Source organism: Theobroma cacao, chromosome 2 (assembly GCF_000208745.1).
Source record: "Theobroma cacao cultivar B97-61/B2 chromosome 2, Criollo_cocoa_genome_V2, whole genome shotgun sequence".
NCBI lineage: Eukaryota > Viridiplantae > Streptophyta > Magnoliopsida > Malvales > Malvaceae > Theobroma > Theobroma cacao.
Genome location: NC_030851.1, coordinates 31516193 through 31535015, shown reverse-complemented (window position 1 = coordinate 31535015; position 18823 = coordinate 31516193). Strand labels below are relative to the sequence as shown.

Here is an 18823-nt window from a genome sequence, read left to right as displayed (position 1 = left end):
TATAATTGGAGTGTAGAAAGTGAGAAGAATTGATTTGGAGTTAAATTGGAGATAATAGGCCGAATTAGGTCAGCACCGTATTTAAACGGTAGTCGGATAAGTTGTATATCATATCATGCATATATACCGAACCTGAATTGATTTTATAATGGTCAAGTATTGATGTGGTGAATTATGTATTGTACATTGTGGATAGGTGGTGAGCAAAGTACACTGGTAAAAGTACAGAAATTGTGCTTGGAGACTGGGATTAGGAGTAAATCGACTCATAGAACTGTGAGTGAACTTATTATCGTCTTAATTATCTAGAGTAGTTTTATACAATTGTGTGATTTTATGAAAAATGGGTTTAAATGGTAAATTGCTATGTTTTAAGAGAAATTGTGATTTTATAAAATGATTTTATAAATTTTCTGAAAAATTGAATACTGATTTTGAAAATAGAGTAATTGGAGACTGCCTGCTTGTGTTGCAAATTTATGGTTTTGAATTGAATGGCTTATGACAATAAATGAGCATGAATGGCTAAACTAATTTTGGTGTTAGAATTATTTATACTGTGCATTCAGTCTTGAGAGGCTAGGTTGCGATAAATTGCCATGTCATGCTAGAATGAATTTTATTGATTGGTGGATTATATATTAATTATTCACTGCAGAGGGGGTTTCGTGGATCAGCCTATTAGAGGGGCACGGTAAACTCCATTATATTCTTACCTCGAACGGAGAGGCACGTAGGGTATCTCCTAAGGTAAAGCTTAAGGTTCACTTCACGCCAAACCACCACGTGAAGGGGAACTCAACCAATGCCAAGGAACGGCTGTATTTTTCTCAAACTAAAAATATATTTTAAGTGTATACAAAAATTTTAACAGCTTTAGCGGACTCGGTTGGATGCCCTGCACAAGGTATCACCGAGTATGAGTTTTGGCACGAGCTAAAGTTTTAAGAAATTCATAAGCCAAGTTGATTACTTGATTCTTATGGATTGATTTTATTTGGTTGAAATGTGTTAAAAGGTAATGAAATTACAGTATGATGATTTATTTTAATTGTCTCAATTTACTCGACTTTAGATAGTTTAGATGGTATCTGTTTACTCACTGGGATTTTATAATCTCACCACCCTCATTTCCTCACATTTCAAGCTCGGGGAATTCTATAGTTAGCTGACTTTGACAAGGACTTTCATTTGGACTCGAATCGGTAAAAGCTGTAGGTTTCTAGCTTCCGATGTATTTTGGTTAGAGGTGGACCCACGTGTCACTGTAAAAGAAATTTTATGCTTTGGTTATTTGCTTTATAGTATATATGAATATAATTAACTTTTACGCTATAAGAATTATGAACCGATAGTTTTATGAAAATTATTTTACAAGAAAATAGTTTATTTTATTGAATATTTTTATTATATTCAATTGGTCAAATTTTCACTTCAAATGAACGTTTTAGATACTTAATTTGTTTTTAAATCATTAAATATATATTTTCTGCTTACCTACTACAGTTTTAGCAAGTTTTGAGATTTTCAAAAAAAAAATGAAATGACGAAAATGCCCCTATGAGCTAGAAAACAAAATGTTATGTTCTGATTTGGAAATGATTTGTAATCTCTTGAATTTTGATATTTGATAACTATTGCTCACCGGGGAAGTGCGAAAGCTGATACGAGAGCTTTGCGGGGTTTTGATCGGCATTCGGGGTGAAGAATGTCCGTCGAGGCCTCGCGGCGGTTGTCACGGGCTCGATGGGGAGTTCCGGGTCGTGACATGAATCTTCCGGGTTTTGTCACTACCTTGAAATTCTTCCTTTAAATGATCCTAAACTTCCTTAGGATTATCTAGGTGCATTATCCTAGCAAATATTTCATCAGACAGTACAGATTGTAAACAAGAAAGAGCCTTATACCTTTTAGCCTTGTCTTCTTCAAACTGCCTAGTCTAAGCTAAGATTGGATTAGCATAACGTTGCTTTGGTTCAGTCCCGGTCTCCAGCACCTCCCAAAGGCTAAAAGCCTTGAGATAGGACTAAATCTTCACCGACCGGAAAACATAATTTTCTCCAATGAAAACTGGAGGAGCAAAGGTGCTAAATCCAGCAGTGGCCATGAGCAGAAGATAGAGCTATAACCAGGAAGCCACAAGCAAGGTGAGGATTGACTGAGGTAAAGGGTCCTTTAAGATCACTTTATAGCTCTGATACCATGTTAAAATTTGTCAAAATCAATTAAAGAGCATAAAAAATGAAGAACAAAGGAGTTGGGAGCAAACGTTTTTTATGAAGAAAAATTGGGGGTAAAAAAATCTCATGTTCATCCTTTTATTGACTATATTTATATGAGCACTTACATCAGATCCGAAATACTCGGCATTGGAAAAAGAAATAAGAGGAAAAAACAGCTGTGCATAGGGTACCAGAAATGGGTTTCTGTGCTTTTCAACGGCCACAGCAACAGCAAAGAAGAAATAACAAGAATACCAGGCAAATAAAAAGAACATGAAAAAAACGTGGCTTTCTCAGCCTTACAAACCAAATGAAATGACTTACCAACACACCGTTTAGTCAAAATAAAAGAAACAGTAATAAGTGATAAAAAGTCAAGCTGATTTTCATTTCATTAGCTCTTTAACTGCTGGTTGAAAATGACACCGTGTCTATCTTCTTCTTTTCTTCAGCTGCTTTGAATTTGTGCCCAGACTCATCTTCTTCTCTTTTATCAGGTGGAATTACTCAACACTCAACAGATTTTGTCTATCCCATTAAGTGTTCGGCAAATTCCTGATTGTCAAGTGTGGTTTGATACGAAGAATGGTAGTTATACAGTAAAATCTGGTTATAAATTTTTGGGCAGTACCTTGGATAATGTAACTAATACAAGTTCTTCGGTTCAAGGCAATTGGTTGTGGAAAAAATTGTGGCATTGTGCAGTGCCAAGGAAGACAATGCTATTTATGTGGAAAGTAATTCATGACATCCTTCCTACGAGAAGTGAATTGATTAAGAGAGGAGTAAACATAGAAGTCATGTGCCCACTATGCGAGATTGAGGTTGAGACAGCTTTTCATTGTCTATGTAATTGTCAATTCTCAAGGTTGGTTTGGTTGACTACTAAATGCGGATTTCGGGATATCTCCAACTTCCATGATTCAATTATAGATTGGTTGCAGGGAGTTTTTGAAGTATTGAATAAAGATGAGACAGAGGAATTCATTTGTTTATTATGGGCCATATGGAAAACAAGAAATGTAGTGGTGTTTAATCAAAGTAGATCTACCCCAATGGTAGTGGTGGAGATTGGTTTGGACTTAATTCATCAGTTTCGGAGGGCTTTTCGAGCGCATGGAAATTCAAAGGATGATGGATATGAGAATACAAGTGAGGTATGGGGCAGGCTGAATAGTGCTAAACTAAATACTGATGCGGCTTTGTTTCATTCAGGTGGAGAATGTAAATTGGGGGCTGGATTCATCGTGCGCAATCAGAATGCGGATGTGATTTTAGCAGGTTCAAAGCTCACAACTCACGGCACAAATGTAGTGGGAGTTGAACTAAAGGCTTTAGCCTGGGCTCTATTGATCTGCTGCCAACAATGAATCTATATCAGTGAAGCAGAGATTGATTGCAAAGAGGTTGTTCACTGGGTGAAAAACCGTAGAAGTACAGGTCAGTTGGGCCACATCGTGGAAGATTGCTTGTTGCTGTTAGAGAGGATTTATTGTCAAGTAATTACTCATTGTGGTAGAGGGGCCAACAAAGCAGCTCATTCCTTGGCTCAACATGCAAAGACATTGATGAGTGGTGAAGTCTTTTGGACAAATGTAGCAGATATGCCGAACAACATAGTAAATATTGTTTTGCAAGATTCACATGCGCTGTAGCTAATAGCTTGGTTGGGATGGAAGGGTTACAAGATCCCCTGATTAATGTAATAGACATGTACCAAAGGGTACTCTTTTTCCTTTTCATGAGTTCTATCTCACTGTGTTTCATCATGAGAAGGTTTTATAATGAGGCTCTTTTTGCATGACATTAGAATTGGTAAGGGCTACAGTTTAAGTTGTTTATGTCTAGTAAGAGAATGCCTTATTGTATCAATATTTCTGATGATTAATGAAGTTTTTCGCCTGAATTATTCAATAAAAAAAAAAAGAGAAATACAGCGAAAGGAAGAAGTGAAAAAATAGGTAAGCTAAATAAATCAAAGAAACCTTAACTGTTCCAACGCACCAAAATATACAGAAGACATGGTTTATGATTTTTTTTTTTTTTACCGTTTTTGTTCAAGCAGAAACCATATTTGACAGGGTCATTTAAAACTTGATGACGCTGTCCTCAAACCTCCAGCAAGCAGGGGGGAAAACAACAAGCCAGAAGATTTACAATTTACAGTAAATGGCCTTCATATCGTATGTATTTACACGTAGTTGAAGTGCTTCTAGCAAATCAAAGCACCTTTTGATTTTAGTGATCAGGCCACTTGCAGGAGAAGCTTTCATTAAAGAAAAAAAAAAAAGAAGGCTCTCCACTTGCATTCAGTAATTGTTGTATTGATGCTCTAGACTTGGGCCTCTTCCTGCTCCTGCAAGAGAGGGGTCTTGATCTGGTCTGAAGTATCATCGGTTCTTTCAACATCACGCTCTTTACGCAGTTCCTCTTCTCTTATTTGTCCCCACATCACAGCATAATATCCCATTCCGGTTATTAATGTTCCTATTACACTGTAAAATGTTGTGTAATAAGATGGAAGAGTTGAGATATTAGGAAGATGAAGGAAAAGGATGAGGAGACCCTAGTATTTTTGATCCTCATGGTTTTAACATGCAGATAATACTGAGACAGTAATACGAAATGTACATGAAACCTTGTATAATACCTATAACTTTTGCTTAATTGAAGGAAATTGGAGGACAAGGAAGCTGGAACCTTAAGAATGAAGTAGAAGCCATCATTCATCAGCTTTCAAGTTTAATTTCTAATATACATGTTGTTGCCCTATAAGAAAACTTGGCTCTCAAAGCTTAATGCCATTCCTGGCTAAAGCAGCTGAGAAATGAGAAAAATAACAGAGAAAAGATTTAATCACCTTCCATAATGAAGACTGTTTGTAAAGAAGCTGACGCCAAAAAAGGTTGCAAAGACTATCCCAAATGGCTTGAACATGGGCACATAAAAAGGGCCTTTCATTCGCGACCATGCTAAATGAACGTTGCTACGGATAATACTCCCAAAGACTCCCTATAAACATAATTATTGAATCTATTAGTTCTTAGTCATTAATTAATGGTTTGTCTTCTAGCAGAAATTCAGGTGTTTCCTTCTTACTGTCACAACAATGAGTAGGAGCTCCAGGTTGAGTTTCAATTTCCAAGCATTAAGGTCTCTCTCCATAATCAAAGAGAAGACCAGACATTGGATAGTCCCAGCTAAGCTATAAAAAGAGACCACTTTCATCACTTGTGGATATTGCTTGACGGTTCCCAGCTGACAATTAGGAATTACAAACAGTTCCAATATTGCTTGTAAGATAAAAAGAAAAGGAATTATAAAAGTTGAGGCCCATATTTCGAGTTTTATTTGTGGACTGAATTATATTGTACCTGAATAACATTCCACATTGCAACAGATAAGGAGGCAGCCGCAAGCAGAATACCACCAAGAATCCAATTGTCTGGCGCCGAGTAGAAAACAAAAAGCTTTGGTATAACTTTAAGTTGGTGGGCATAGAAATAAGAGGATTTTCGTATAAACGGGCCTTTGTATAGTTCTACTACAACTGCACCCGTTATTGAAATCAAGGTGCCCATCAGTTTGGCTTGGCTGCTGGAGTTTCTCCAATCGAGCCTTGTCGTCCTGTGATAATGAAATGTCAAAAACTGTTCCAGTGACTGCCTTTACCTGGGGCTTAAGTCTTTGATCTAAGGTGGGTCGAGCTTTAAAATATAATTATGTACTCCACTCCAATCTTTTTTTCTACATCAATACTGTTAATATATTTATAATTATTATTTTTCTGTGTGAATTTAAAACAAATAATTGAATTTAAAGGTTTTTTTAATTGAAAAATAGGGATTTGAATTCTATTTTTTAAGTAAGGGAATCTATATTAACCAATGAACCAAATGTTCGAGTGCATAATTGAATTTAAAGGTGAGGATAAATGTATTATAAAATATTGAAAAACTTAATTGATGGAATATTTTAACTTATTTATTGTACATTTATTAGTAAAAATTGTTTAAAGGATTTTGGTACTTTCCCAAATTTTTTAAACTTATTCATATTCTTTTATTGTACTCAATTTTGGGTATTAAAATATTATTTTTATTTAATTAAGCTTTTTTTATTTTGAATGAAAACCAGTTATATTTACTATTTTAACATCTACATGATTGTTATATATATATATATATATATATATATTTGTCATATCACCTTCTATGTGGCAAAATATGAAAAATTATGTTTAGTTGATGCTTAGATGACATGTAATTTTGGTTTACATAATGTCATATCAGTATATAAGAAGCCCTTATTATACCATGTCTATGACATGTCGACATGGACGTGCAAAAATTAAAAATTTTAAAAGTTTTCATCTGAAATAAATACTCAACTAAATAAAAATAATACTTCAACATCTCAATGGAGTACAATAGTATAAGAATAACTTATCTAAACAACTTTGAAAAACAAAAGAGCTTTTTTAGTATTTAAACCTTAAATACTTTACATACAAAAACAATAAATAAATAAATAAATTGCATCAAAACTCAAAAATATGATCGATGTGTCATCATCTAAATTATATGGTTAGTTGTCAACTATGAATATTAACTTTGCACATGAATATTTGGCTCATTAGATGGTTCAAATCTCCAAAAAAGAATCTGAATATTAACTTTGCTATATTGATGTCGTTTTATAGAAGTTTTCTTTTATTGAACTGAAATTGAAAAAAAGAAGATCGGCTTGGAGAAAGTTAAGAACCTGGGAATGATGGAAAGCAAGAAGGAAAGAGATGGTATTAGGAGGCCCATTGCACATACAACGATTGGGGAACTATCGCTGAGCCCAACAAATGCAAGGTTCTGAGATACAGCTATGCTACAAATCAACAGCACAAAAAGAAAAAAAGAGCCAAATGTTAAAGACTTGAGGAAGTAACTTAATTACAAAATTGCGAAGGAAGATCCCAAACCATAGTTCTTGACATTTGTTCCTTCAGGAACATTTATGCATACTTAGAACTACGCTTACGACTGTAGCAAATAAAGAGGAACATACCCTGTTAAACCCAGGAAAAATATACGCACGAGGAGTGGGAAGGTGAGGAGCGACTGTTCTGTTCTGCAATGATAAAGAAACGAAGATAAAGAAGAGCAAACAAGGTAGTGTCAAGATATGAGAAGCAAGTGATATACAACGGGAAAGATAAGAGGAGACACCTTTCCCGATGAAAAATGAAGGACAAAGGGAGTAGCAAGAGAGAGCCAATAGCGTTGGTGTACACTACAAAAACAAAAGGGCTCATCCCTCCTGTTATGGCTGTTTTTGCCAATATCGTCAATCCTATGGTGCAACCCTCCATTATCACCATCAGTGTAAATGGTACCACTTCACCCATTTTCTCTCTCAGTACCCCCACGTTTTCTCGTTTGGCTGTTCAAAACAAACAGCAAGAACAAGAAGAAGAAGAGATCACGAAGAAATTATCAAGCCTGTCACGAAGCAGACTGAAAGTTGTTCTCCCTCTCTCTATCTCTCTGTCTCCCTTTGGCCTCGTGCTTGCGTGTATGTGGGGTATTTATAAAGAAAGATCAGACTTTCTTTTGTGAGGAGAAGACAGCAAGAGTAACCCTTCAAATATTGGTGAAGCTACTTGGGAGAGAAAAGGCGACTCGGGTGACTGACTCCAGCTCCGAGCAGAGGGGGAGATGCTGACGTGGGATTCATGTTTTTGTTTTTATGTACAGAAAAACCATTGGTTTCATTTTGATTAAAAACTCTGGCTACATGTTTTGCTCTAATTTGTCTTTCAATAAATTATTACGCCCTTTCCATTTTTTTTTGTTGTTGCAAATGTTTAATAGTTAACAATGGGCCATAATCTAAAATGTTTTTGATTTCATGGGGTTGGTCCGTTTGGAGTTGTGGTCGACATAGATGATGGCCCTAGCTTAAAGCGTGATAATAAGCCTCCGGGTCCACCCACTTGCCCTAAAATAAGAGGGGACCTAAACATCTCCTCCCAATCTTTAAGATCTTTTCGAGAGGCCAAGGGTGATGCTCTCGATTCTCATCACAAGGAAACAATCTTCGGTTTGGGTGGATTTGGATTGGTCAAATTTTTATTGGGTCTGGTGCTCAGGGTCAGGGAATGATTAAACGAGGCTAATGGAAGAAGTAAATGTATATTTTGCTACCATTTCAGTATTTCATCAGCTTACAGACCGTTGATAAGAGAATTCAATCTAGTTTACTACCCAAGGAACCTGTTTGCCGCTGTTTTGGACCGGATGGTCGTAATGAATTAAAGATTTCAGATATATATGAAGAAGCCTTGCTGGTGGTTCAGTAAATTAAACAGAACAAAATATTTATAGTTTAAGCTATCATCACTCTTGACACTCTGTCACGGTCAAGTAAAAGCTGCTAGGGAGTGAGCAAAGTAGGTAAGGTGCAAGGTTTGTCCAGCTTGGTTTCTCAACGGATGATCACTAGTACAAGTGAGATGCTAAACGGAGTGATCTCAACTTTTGCCATTCAGCTACTTGGCAGATGTTATCGCCTATAATACGAGTGTTGAAAGGTGTATCTGCCTGCAATGGTCCATGTCCCAATCTTGACATTTGACACCAGAGGGCTCCTCACCCACCCCTAGGCCCCCATCGCTTTCCTCACCTTTTTTTGTTTTCTTTTTCTACCTTAATTGGTCCTCCCCGGAATCTATCGTGTCCCTTGGATTTAAAGACAAAGAATTTGGGGCAATTACCACTGAAAAGAATCAAAAGCAAAGCATGACGTTTTTCATTACAGTTTTGAATCGGTGTAGCTGATAAACTTATAGCCACCCATTAGACGTCAGAATTCCCTATAAATTTATGAAGGAGGATATGAATCAGAGCTTGGTCATGGTCATTCCCTTCATATCCTCATTCCGGATATCAGACAGAATGTCTGATGTGCAAGACATGCTTCCATGGTACTAAATATTGGAATGATTCGCACCCGTGCGATAGAGATATCAATTTATAATCCTTTAATCCCCATTATTCTTTTCTATTTTTGAGAAGCTAGCTTATCCCTTTCCACTCTGCTATACATCACAAAACTTCTTAACCTCTCTAATAAACAAAGCGCTGAAATTGCAATGCATTACCTAGTTATTGGAAGAGGAGAGGAATAGTAACAATATGGCTGGATTTGAGATGCAGTGCACTTCCCCTAATGTGTAAAGCTGAAGCAAGACTAGTGTTTTAGTTTACTACATAACCCTGCTGACTAAAACTGAAATTTCTGTGCATCGCTCACATCCACAATCGTGCCTCCCATATCCATGACCCAGTATTACACAAACAATATCTTAATGTCCTTCACATTGATTCGGTTAGACTTTTCCTCCCTTCAGGTGCAGGCAAAGCACTTACAATAACAACTGGAACTTCAAAAGTGCCATATGCTCAAATTGTTAAGGATTTGCACAACTCATTACAGGAACCAAAAAAAAAAAAAAAACAAGAAAAAGTAAAAGGAAAAACATGCAGATTATCAACGCGTTGACAAATAACTAATAAAAAAGAATATGGCAGATTACAAAAAATGCTTCAATGTTTCGAATGGATAAAAGCTAGGTATTAAAGTTGTCTTCTCATACATGGAGGCGGCAGATATTATTTGGAAATAACCTCATACATTGTCTCCTGGCCCATAAATTAAGAGGAAATATGAGAAAACCACTCTGTAGATTAGAATGCATCAGGCGGCCGACAGAAGGGGGCATTTCAAATTTGAATATGATACAAGATGAATCTGGAATGTTGTTCTGCATCATACCAGCAGAGAAAGCTATGGCTAATTCAAACCGACCATCAATACCAACCTGATGTAACATATGCCGACAATATTGCATATATATGTAAATAACAAAAAATACTTGTCAGAACCTTGAGATAAATTTGAAATCTGACACGAGTCAATTACTATAATGATTAATGCTACCAACTCAATTAAATCTACTCTAAACTAAAACTGTATGAGAATGGCTTTTCAACTCTTTATTCAACCTTCAACCCAATGCTATATATGCACCATGTGTAATGTAATGAAGTCTGGATATGCCCTGGGCTACAACTATGAGATTAAGAACTAATGTAAAAGGTTAAAGTGCATATCCAAAAAGATGCCATAGAAAATCTTAGGTCCTCATTATGAACTTGATGATTTCACATTAAATATAGAACAAAAAGTGGATGACTTCATTTATTTATTTAATGTAATGATCTATTCGCACTGAAGAGTCCCACTATTCAATTCCTAGGCCATGAACAACGGCAGCTTGAGATATAGGCCATGAAGTCCAGTGGGCTGGCTTGTAATAAAAAGATAGGCTATCTTAGGTCAACAGTTTCCTACATTATTTAGACTGAGCTTTACTCAAATGGGCTTTATCTGGAGATGAACCAAGATTATAGTGATCTAAAGCCCCAAGATTAGATGAAGATGACACAATGGCAGCTTTTAACTTCAACTTACTACATTCAGAATGAGGTACCTGCTTTGACTGACTGTACAAAAAGCTCCTAAGTTTCTCCAGTATTATTTGGCAAGAGAGGGACTTTTTGACTGCTTGATTCCAATCTCATCCCCTGAGCATACACATCTATCTTTCCTTCTTTGGCTTTTCCCCACATCACAGAGTAAAATCCAGCAACAATGACAATTGCTCCTAGTAAACTGTAACATTTTTGAAACAAAATTAGTAACTTATATGTCTTACTTTCTTTTATAAGTAATGAAAAGGTGGATAACAAGAGAAAGACCAACACGATAAATGGGATATAAAACTCAAAACCCCCATCTCCATCCCACAGCTTAAAAGAGCTCTAAACAGAAACCAGAGGGAAAGCAGCAGCAGCAGCTGCAGTAGTTGTAATAACAACACAAACAGAAAAACTATTGCAATAACAGCTATAGTGAGTGATGAATACGTTACCTTCCAAGATAGAATGTATCCCCTAAGAAGATAACACCCATGATAACCGAAATGACAATTCCCAAAGGCTTGAACATGGCAACAAAAACAGGCCCTGTCCTATGCAGGCACCAGGTAGAAACCCCTAGTTGGAATGCAGAGCCAAAAACAGCCTACATTTTCCCATAATAAAGTTATTGATTAACTAGGTGCAAAATAGGTATGCATGCAGAAGCCAACAGCTTCTGGCAAACAAATAAAACAAAAATAAAAAAGAAATGCAGAACCCAACAGCTAAGTTACAATGAATAATTCTGACCCTCACCACTTACAGAGTATAGAACAGCAACCAATCTCACATCAGGTTTAAAGCTCCAAGAACTAAGATCTCTTTCCATGACCAAACAGACAATTGCTGACTGAAGGGTAACAAAGAAGCAATAATAGAAGACAACAATAAGTTCAGCTGGGAATTTCTTAAGGACTGATGCCTGAAAGATAACAAATACAAATCATCTCCTTTCTCTTAAGGTAAGAATGATAACAAAATCTGCTTGAACTTTCTATACACCTACACAGAAGAGGACTACACCTGAACAATAAGCCAGGCAGAAGCAAACAAACAATCAGCTGCAAGGAGAAATCCTCCAAAAACCCAATTTGACTGTTGCAAGAGAAATTGATGAGATGAGCTTGCACGTGACGATGACATCAAAATTGAAGGGCCTTTGTAGAAAGTCACAACAAATGCCCCTGCAATTGACACTATAGTACCCAGTGATTTAGCTTGGCTACTGCTACTTCCCAAATGCAGTTTTTCCATCCTAAAATCATCAAATGCTTCAATTTAGGTCCATCTATATTATTAAATCTTTTACCCATCTGCTACTGTTACATAACTGCACTTGTACCATATTGTATGCATGACAAGTATGTAAATAGTCAATGCAGTTCATTCATGTATTGACATATAACAGGGAAAAGGATTGGACAAAAACAGGAAGCTAAGCCCAACCCCATAGATTTCAAATGAAAGTATAGCATTCTTTTCATTATCTTTCATTTTCCTTTTTAAGGGAAAAAAATGAAAGAAAAAACCTAACAAGAACCATAATCACCCTGAAATTTCTTCTGATTTCTACACCACATCTATCACCTGGATTCAATTCACACTTAGAATTCAGATTCCATCACCAATAAGAATGTCATGACAATACCTAACACCAGCGATAAGTCCATCTTGACAAGCGTTGGCTAAAAGGAATTAAGTATTAGTCCTTGGCAAACCAACAAAGTTTCAAAATGAGAATGAAAAGCAGGAAAAACTGTCATAATAAGGAACCTCAGTTGTAAGCAGCTCATAAAGGTGATAGCTTCACTATTTACGGCAAGCAGATTAAACAAATTTGTAATTTATACGAATTCCCATGCATGCCCTTCTGTGCTAATAAGAGCAGGCAACCTCCTAGGGACTGCAATCTGCTTCCTCAAAGCAACCATATCTCTTAGTTACAGAAACAAAAAATCAAATTCCCAGAGAAATTATGAGGTATACAAACAAACCACAAATGAAGGCTGCAGACATATTACTTCAAACTATGGATCCAGCCATTCCCCCTGTTATATTCAGTCCTTCTATTCCTATGTCCTCGTACATATTTTGTCCTTAATCTAATTGAATTAAATGGCATTAGTTCCATGAATGATCAACTAACATCATCACAAAAAGCGAAAATGAAAAAGAACAGGGAAATACCTTATGTGACAACAGAAGATCACAATGTAAAAGTTATCAGATTGAGCAGTAACAAACAAAACTACAGGATAGAGGAGAAAAGAACCTGAAAGCAACAGCAAATAGGAAGGTGAGGCCTGGGATGAGATTGAGCATGGCAGTTCCAAGAGTAGGCGAGCTATAATATATCCCAGCATACCCAAAAATCTGGGCAAAGCAACTGCATACGAGTAAAATATCAATCAAACCCTCAAACCACAGCTATTCAATGGAATCTGTCACTCATGCATGCACCATGGAGATTGAAAAGATACAAGAATTAATTAGAAAATAGAACAAAAAGAAAAACCCACATCATAGTTTTCATTTATTTCACATACCCAAGAAGGCCAAGCAAGAAAAACCAACAGAGAATAGAGAAAGTGAGTGGAGGACGCTCTGATCTGCAAAGCAAACAAACGAAATGGTTTGATGGGTATTGCAGATAGAAAAAAGAAGAGAGAGAGAGAAGGAAGGGTACCTGTGGAAGAGAAAAGAAGAAGGGAGGAGAATGAGAGAGGCAAGAGCATTGGAATAAAAGACAAAGACGAAGTTAGACATCCCATGGGACATGGCTGCTTTGCCCATTATCATTAGTCCAACTTGAGCACACTCTGCCAATACCATCCCCACCAGAGGCAAAGCAATCTCATTTCCCATTCTCTGATTCTCTTTCTCTTTGTTCAGCACGAATTTCAGTTGCAGGACTTTTTAGGACTAGATTTTCGGAGACTTTGGTCGTTCGGCGTACTTGGATATGGAGTTCGGGAGTCACTTTGCCAGAAGACAAGTCCAAGTCGCTGCTGACATGGCTCCTTCGTCATCCCCTTCTCAGCCATTCTTAGGAGTTAGACTTTTTTTTTCTTTTTATATTTTTGGCTTTTTCTTTTACTATCTCCTTCTTATGTGTCTTCCATTGACATTAATAAAAAGAAATTCATAATTACAGGAGAATCCAATATTTTGATGTATTTGGATATAGATTGGTGTTCTTAGACCATATAATCCAAGTTCTAGTACTTTGTTTTCAAACTGATGTATAGAACAAAGAAAAACTTGCTCGAATTTTATATTAGGCAATGACCCCATTAGATGCAATGTTACCCAATATAAAGAAGAAAGCATATTATATCGGTTTTTATAATCTGTATGCTTAGAAGAGAAGCAAAGGGGAACTTGTCTTTGTTTGCAATGCCAATTTGTTCCCTGAGTTAATCCAATAGTAATTGAATTTGAAGTTAATTTCTAAGCTCGTATGACCCAAGGGTTCATCTTAATCTCAAGGCTGTTTCATTGTTTTGATTAGAAATAAAAATTTTAAAATCCTTTTATGTACTAATTACATAATTGCATGTCTTTAGAAAGACATTAAAGTGATTGGAGTTCCAAATTTCATCTTAAAAATCTTAAATTTAAAATTTGAAAAAATATATGTATTGCAAATTAGCAACTATATTAATTAAGGGTTTCATAAAAAAATAGAAAATAAAAACAGTATATTGATGGTGACTTGGGTTAGCAATATTGAATTTTTTTTTACCATGAAAAAGATTTTGCACATTAATAGTGTAGATAATTGATTTTGACTATTAACTTATTCTTAGTTGTTTACAGTAATGTAATGCTATGCAGAGAATAATGAGAGAATAATTAAAATAAATGAAACACTGCTTCACAAGGAAAAACTAAAAGAAGTGGAACAACTATTTCATGCTGATAGTAATGAAAGTAACCCAAAATAAGTGATAGGCTTCATGGGTTACTTTCATCTTAAGATATTCTGGAGAGTTCGATTTGGAGGCTTAAGTATGATGATAGTTAAGAAATCTTTTGGTGGCTTAAATATGGAGGTGCTTAAGAAATCTTCTTAGCATTTTCTTGATGTAAAAGGGCTTTTCCTTTTCATTAGGGATGGCAATAGGTACTCTGTTATCGAGTACTTGTGGGTACCTAATGCAGTTATATAGGGTTAAGCTACCTTATATTCGGGTTTGGAATAAATTCAAGTAGTAATTTCAACCCTGTTTTCGTGTTTGGGATAGGTTCGAGTAGTAATTTCACTACCTTTAGTGTTTGGGTATAAATATTTTATTACTATTTTATATAATATATATGTAAGAAAGAGAAACACTCAACATCTTTACCAACTTTGCAAACCATTCATTTTGTTAGAAATTGACAAATATATATAAGAAGTATTTAGTCAAAATATTAATGTGATATCATTAATATATTTAAATTAAAAAATTATTAAATTATTAGTTATGTTTAAATAATATGAATATCATATCATATTACAAAAGAATATTATTAGGAATGTTAGCTCAATGACTAAATGGCAAGAATGTTAAAGAGGAGGTGAATTAGACTTTAAAAATTTCTTTTGAAAATCAAATATAAACAATCAAGACTTTTTGCAACAAAAAATTTTTCTTGTGTCAAAAACAAAACAAATGATTTTTTAAGGAAAATATAAACAGTAAATCACAATGCAAGAACTTGAGAAACTAGAAGCAACTAAAGTAGTTGACTAGAAAGACTTTCTAGTTGACTATAAAGAATTTCTAATTGACTATACTTGTGAAGAACTCGTTTTAAAGCGATTTGAACATCTTATAGTCGACTCTATTGATCTTGTAGTCGACCCTTGACTAGTAAATCGTTTTCATAGCTTGTATAGGAAGTTCCAAGGAAGGTTTTGATGCATATGTAATTCTTTATCAAAACTACTAAATTAAATGCAAGCAAATGATCAATCTTGAGATGATTAAAACATTTTTCAAGTGAAATCAAATAAGAGATAATAAAGAGATGATAGTTGAAAAAGATGTAGCAAAGAAGCAGCCCAATATGTGATGAGTATAAATCAAAGCATAAGAAATTTATGAGATTGATTTTCTTGAAATGTAATGCAACAAGTCAAAGTAAAAATAAAAATGAAGACATAAGAATTTTATAATAGTTCGGCTTTCTTAAGTGCCTACATCCACTCCCTTGCCTCACCAAGGAATTTCAAATCCACTAAGAGAAATGGGTTTTTTACGAGATCAAGCGGAACCCTCATAATAGCTTTTTTTCAGAATCAAGTGAAACTCTCACAATTCTTTTTACGAGATCAAGTGAAACCTTCACAATGGCTTTTCATGAAAGCAACCATAACCATCACAAAGCTTTTTACTAGGATCAAGCGACACCCATGGTTTTTAAAGGGTTCAACCACAAACCCATGGTTTTTAATGGGCTCAACCACAAACCCACACTAACTTTTCAAGGATGAGTTAGAACCTTTACAATGAATAGCAAGCGTGCCTCTAGGAGGTGGATTTTGTTAGTTTGGTACAATGGAGGAAGAATGCCTAACGTTGAATATGAAGATAGAATATAAAGATAAGAGTGAAAGCACAAAGAATTTTAGATTAAAAAGGTTTGGTTTATCTTATTTTATTTAAGACTTTGATCCTTAAGAGTTTGGCCTTTTTTTTTCTTTTTCCTCAACTCGAAATGCTTCCAAATGGTTTTTTTTATAGTTAGAAAGGTCTTGGAGCCATTGGAGATGATTACAGCTAGAAATTAGCCGTTTTCCTTTTGAATTTTGTGTCTAACGGTCACTTGTAGTTGAGTGTGGAAGTTCTCTAGTCGATCCTTTTCCAGAAAGCTCCTATATTTCTCATTAGAGCTTGTAAGGTCGATTAGCATTGTTCTAGGGTCGATTGTAGGCTTTATGGGGTTGATTATGGCTATGTCTTTTTCAAATTTTCTCACTTGTTCTCGCTCGTTCTTCGATAGGATCGACTTGCCTTACTCTATGATCAATTAGAGCTTTGTTTCTTCAAGATTCCTTAACGTTTTAGCATGTAACTTTGGCCATATCTTCCTTGTGATCAAATTTGAGTGATGATTAAGTTTCTTGACTTGAAGTAAGCTTTGTGTAATGTAGATTGATGATCTTTGAATGCTTGGAGATAAACTTCACCATTTAAGAACCCATCTTGCAACTTCAATATCTCGAAGGTAAATGTTAAAGGGACCATAAATAGAACTCTTTTAATCAAATTTAACACTCACACAATTAAGTCATTCAAGCTTGTAGACATTTGTAGAACAAGTGTGTGATAATTCAATAGCTTCAACAGTTTACACAACCAAAACAATCAAGCTTGTAATCATGTAAGAACAAATGTATGAGAGCTAAATCATTTTAAGAATTTGTCAAGGATCATTCAAATAATGTTCAAGGAAATTTGACCTATTGTCATAATCAAAACTATAATCATTTTAAAGCTAACAGTCTCCCTCTTTTTTATATGACAAATAATGAGCATAATTTGCACTTGAAATGATTCTAAGATTATATTCTCCCCTTCAACATATGCATCAAATTTGTTCATAAACCTTTTCCCCTTTTTGTTATATTAAAAAAGTTAAGAAGTGTGAGCATTTAATACTTAAGCTCAAGAACTAATGGTTAACTAAAATATAAGCATTGAGACTAAGAGTATGTAACCATTAAGCCACCAAGTTATGCATAAAGCCATTTACTACTCAATTATGACCAAGTATTGAGATAGTAAAAGCAAGTATTTCATGCACACACACACACACATATATGAGTGTGTGAAGTCAAGGTGTGAGCATACTATTCATGAAGTTCAAGGAAAGTAAGTGTAAAGGTGTTCAAAAAGCACATAGACCATAATATCATCAATATTCAGCTCCAATATCAAGTGTTAAAGATCAATAAACGACTTAAAATACCAATTGAAAGATATAAGTAAAATCTCATCCCTTATAAATGTAAATAAGCACAAAATCAATATTAAGGGATAGAATCATTTTAAAGCTCATATTATCAATTGGTAAAACTTTAATAAAGGCTCCTTATTTTGAAAGGACTTTTAAGCATATCAAGCAAATCAATTTTGCAAAGCTCAAATTCATTCAAAAAAGATATATTTGATTTAAAGCTCAAGCGAGAGGAAACAATTATAAAGCTTAAGGCAAATCTAAAGCTAGATGCCGATAAAGAATGCTTAAAGCTTGATACCAATCATGCATTTCAACATTCAAGTTTAAGTGAAGTAATATGAAGCACAATATTAATTTTAGTGTTTAGAAAGATGTTACCAATAGTGAAGAACACCAAATGTTGAATTCTCACCAAACCTTGTTGAAGATCTCAATAGCTCATGATACTAATGAGTCACGGGACAATGGCAATGAATAACTTCCCTTTAAGAATTCATAATTTCAACACAAATTGTTAGTGATTCTTAATAGATCAAATATTAGGAGAAAAATTACTAGCCTAGAATAGATGATTGTTTAAATAGATATTCAACATTTTCATTTAATACTCAAATATTCATGAAACTATAAGAGTATGAGCATTTAAATTGATGTTCAACATATGCATCAAATACTCATATTTTTAAGAAATATATGCAAATTAGTTCCAATACATGTCCAAGGTATCGTTTGTCATCAAGTATCATTCTTAATCATTTTCAAGCATTAATAAGCATTCTTCAAATTTTATCAAGCATAGTCATTAAGCATCATCAAGCATTATCAACCAAGCAATATTAATCATTTCATAAGAATTCTCCACTTATATAAGAATGACAATTCAAGGAGAATTTTCATAATAAAAGCACATCATCATATATCAATAGACTATGGGCATTAAGCACTTTCAGCCATCAATTATTCATTTAGCTTGTGTTCTTCCAAATTATAGTCAAGCAAGCATTTCAAGAGATATTCTCCAAATTTGGATAAGAAACTATTAATTCAAGGAGAAATTTTCACATCAAGAAAGTATCAATATCAATGAAGCATTACCAAAGCATTTAGCACTTA

At 34.9% G+C, this 18823-nt stretch overlaps 3 protein-coding genes across 6 annotated transcripts; 1 reads left to right on the top strand and 2 right to left on the bottom strand.

Moving 5' to 3' along the window:
- On the top strand, window positions 2128–4121 carry LOC18609430. Its single transcript, XM_018114811.1, has 2 exons — window positions 2128–2147; window positions 2720–4121. The coding sequence occupies exon 2, from the start codon at window positions 2942–2944 to the stop codon at window positions 3590–3592; it is 651 nt and encodes a 216-aa protein (XP_017970300.1). The 5' UTR covers window positions 2128–2147; window positions 2720–2941; the 3' UTR covers window positions 3593–4121.
- LOC18609429 (WAT1-related protein At1g70260) lies at window positions 4237–7961 on the bottom strand. Of its 2 annotated transcripts, XM_007044538.2 has the most exons (7): window positions 7445–7961; window positions 7284–7346; window positions 6987–7103; window positions 5597–5849; window positions 5322–5480; window positions 5083–5234; window positions 4237–4717 (listed from the first exon to the last, which is right to left on the bottom strand). In XM_007044538.2, the coding sequence occupies exons 1-7, from the start codon at window positions 7621–7623 to the stop codon at window positions 4555–4557; spliced, it is 1086 nt and encodes a 361-aa protein (XP_007044600.2). In that variant the 5' UTR covers window positions 7624–7961; the 3' UTR covers window positions 4237–4554. The 2 variants fall into 2 exon arrangements, with proteins under 2 accessions (XP_007044600.2, XP_017970117.1); XM_018114628.1 differs by lacking the exon at window positions 6987–7103.
- Window positions 9649–14250, bottom strand: LOC18609428 (WAT1-related protein At3g28050). Of its 3 annotated transcripts, none has more exons than XM_007044535.2 (8): window positions 13446–14250; window positions 13306–13368; window positions 13032–13145; window positions 11783–12014; window positions 11523–11681; window positions 11212–11363; window positions 10771–10952; window positions 9649–10098 (listed from the first exon to the last, which is right to left on the bottom strand). In XM_007044535.2, the coding sequence occupies exons 1-7, from the start codon at window positions 13622–13624 to the stop codon at window positions 10799–10801; spliced, it is 1053 nt and encodes a 350-aa protein (XP_007044597.2). In that variant the 5' UTR covers window positions 13625–14250; the 3' UTR covers window positions 9649–10098; window positions 10771–10798. The 3 variants fall into 3 exon arrangements, with proteins under 3 accessions (XP_007044597.2, XP_007044595.1, XP_007044594.1); XM_007044533.2 differs by having other exon boundaries at window positions 11523–11609; window positions 13446–14249; XM_007044532.2 differs by having other exon boundaries at window positions 10752–10952; window positions 13446–13639.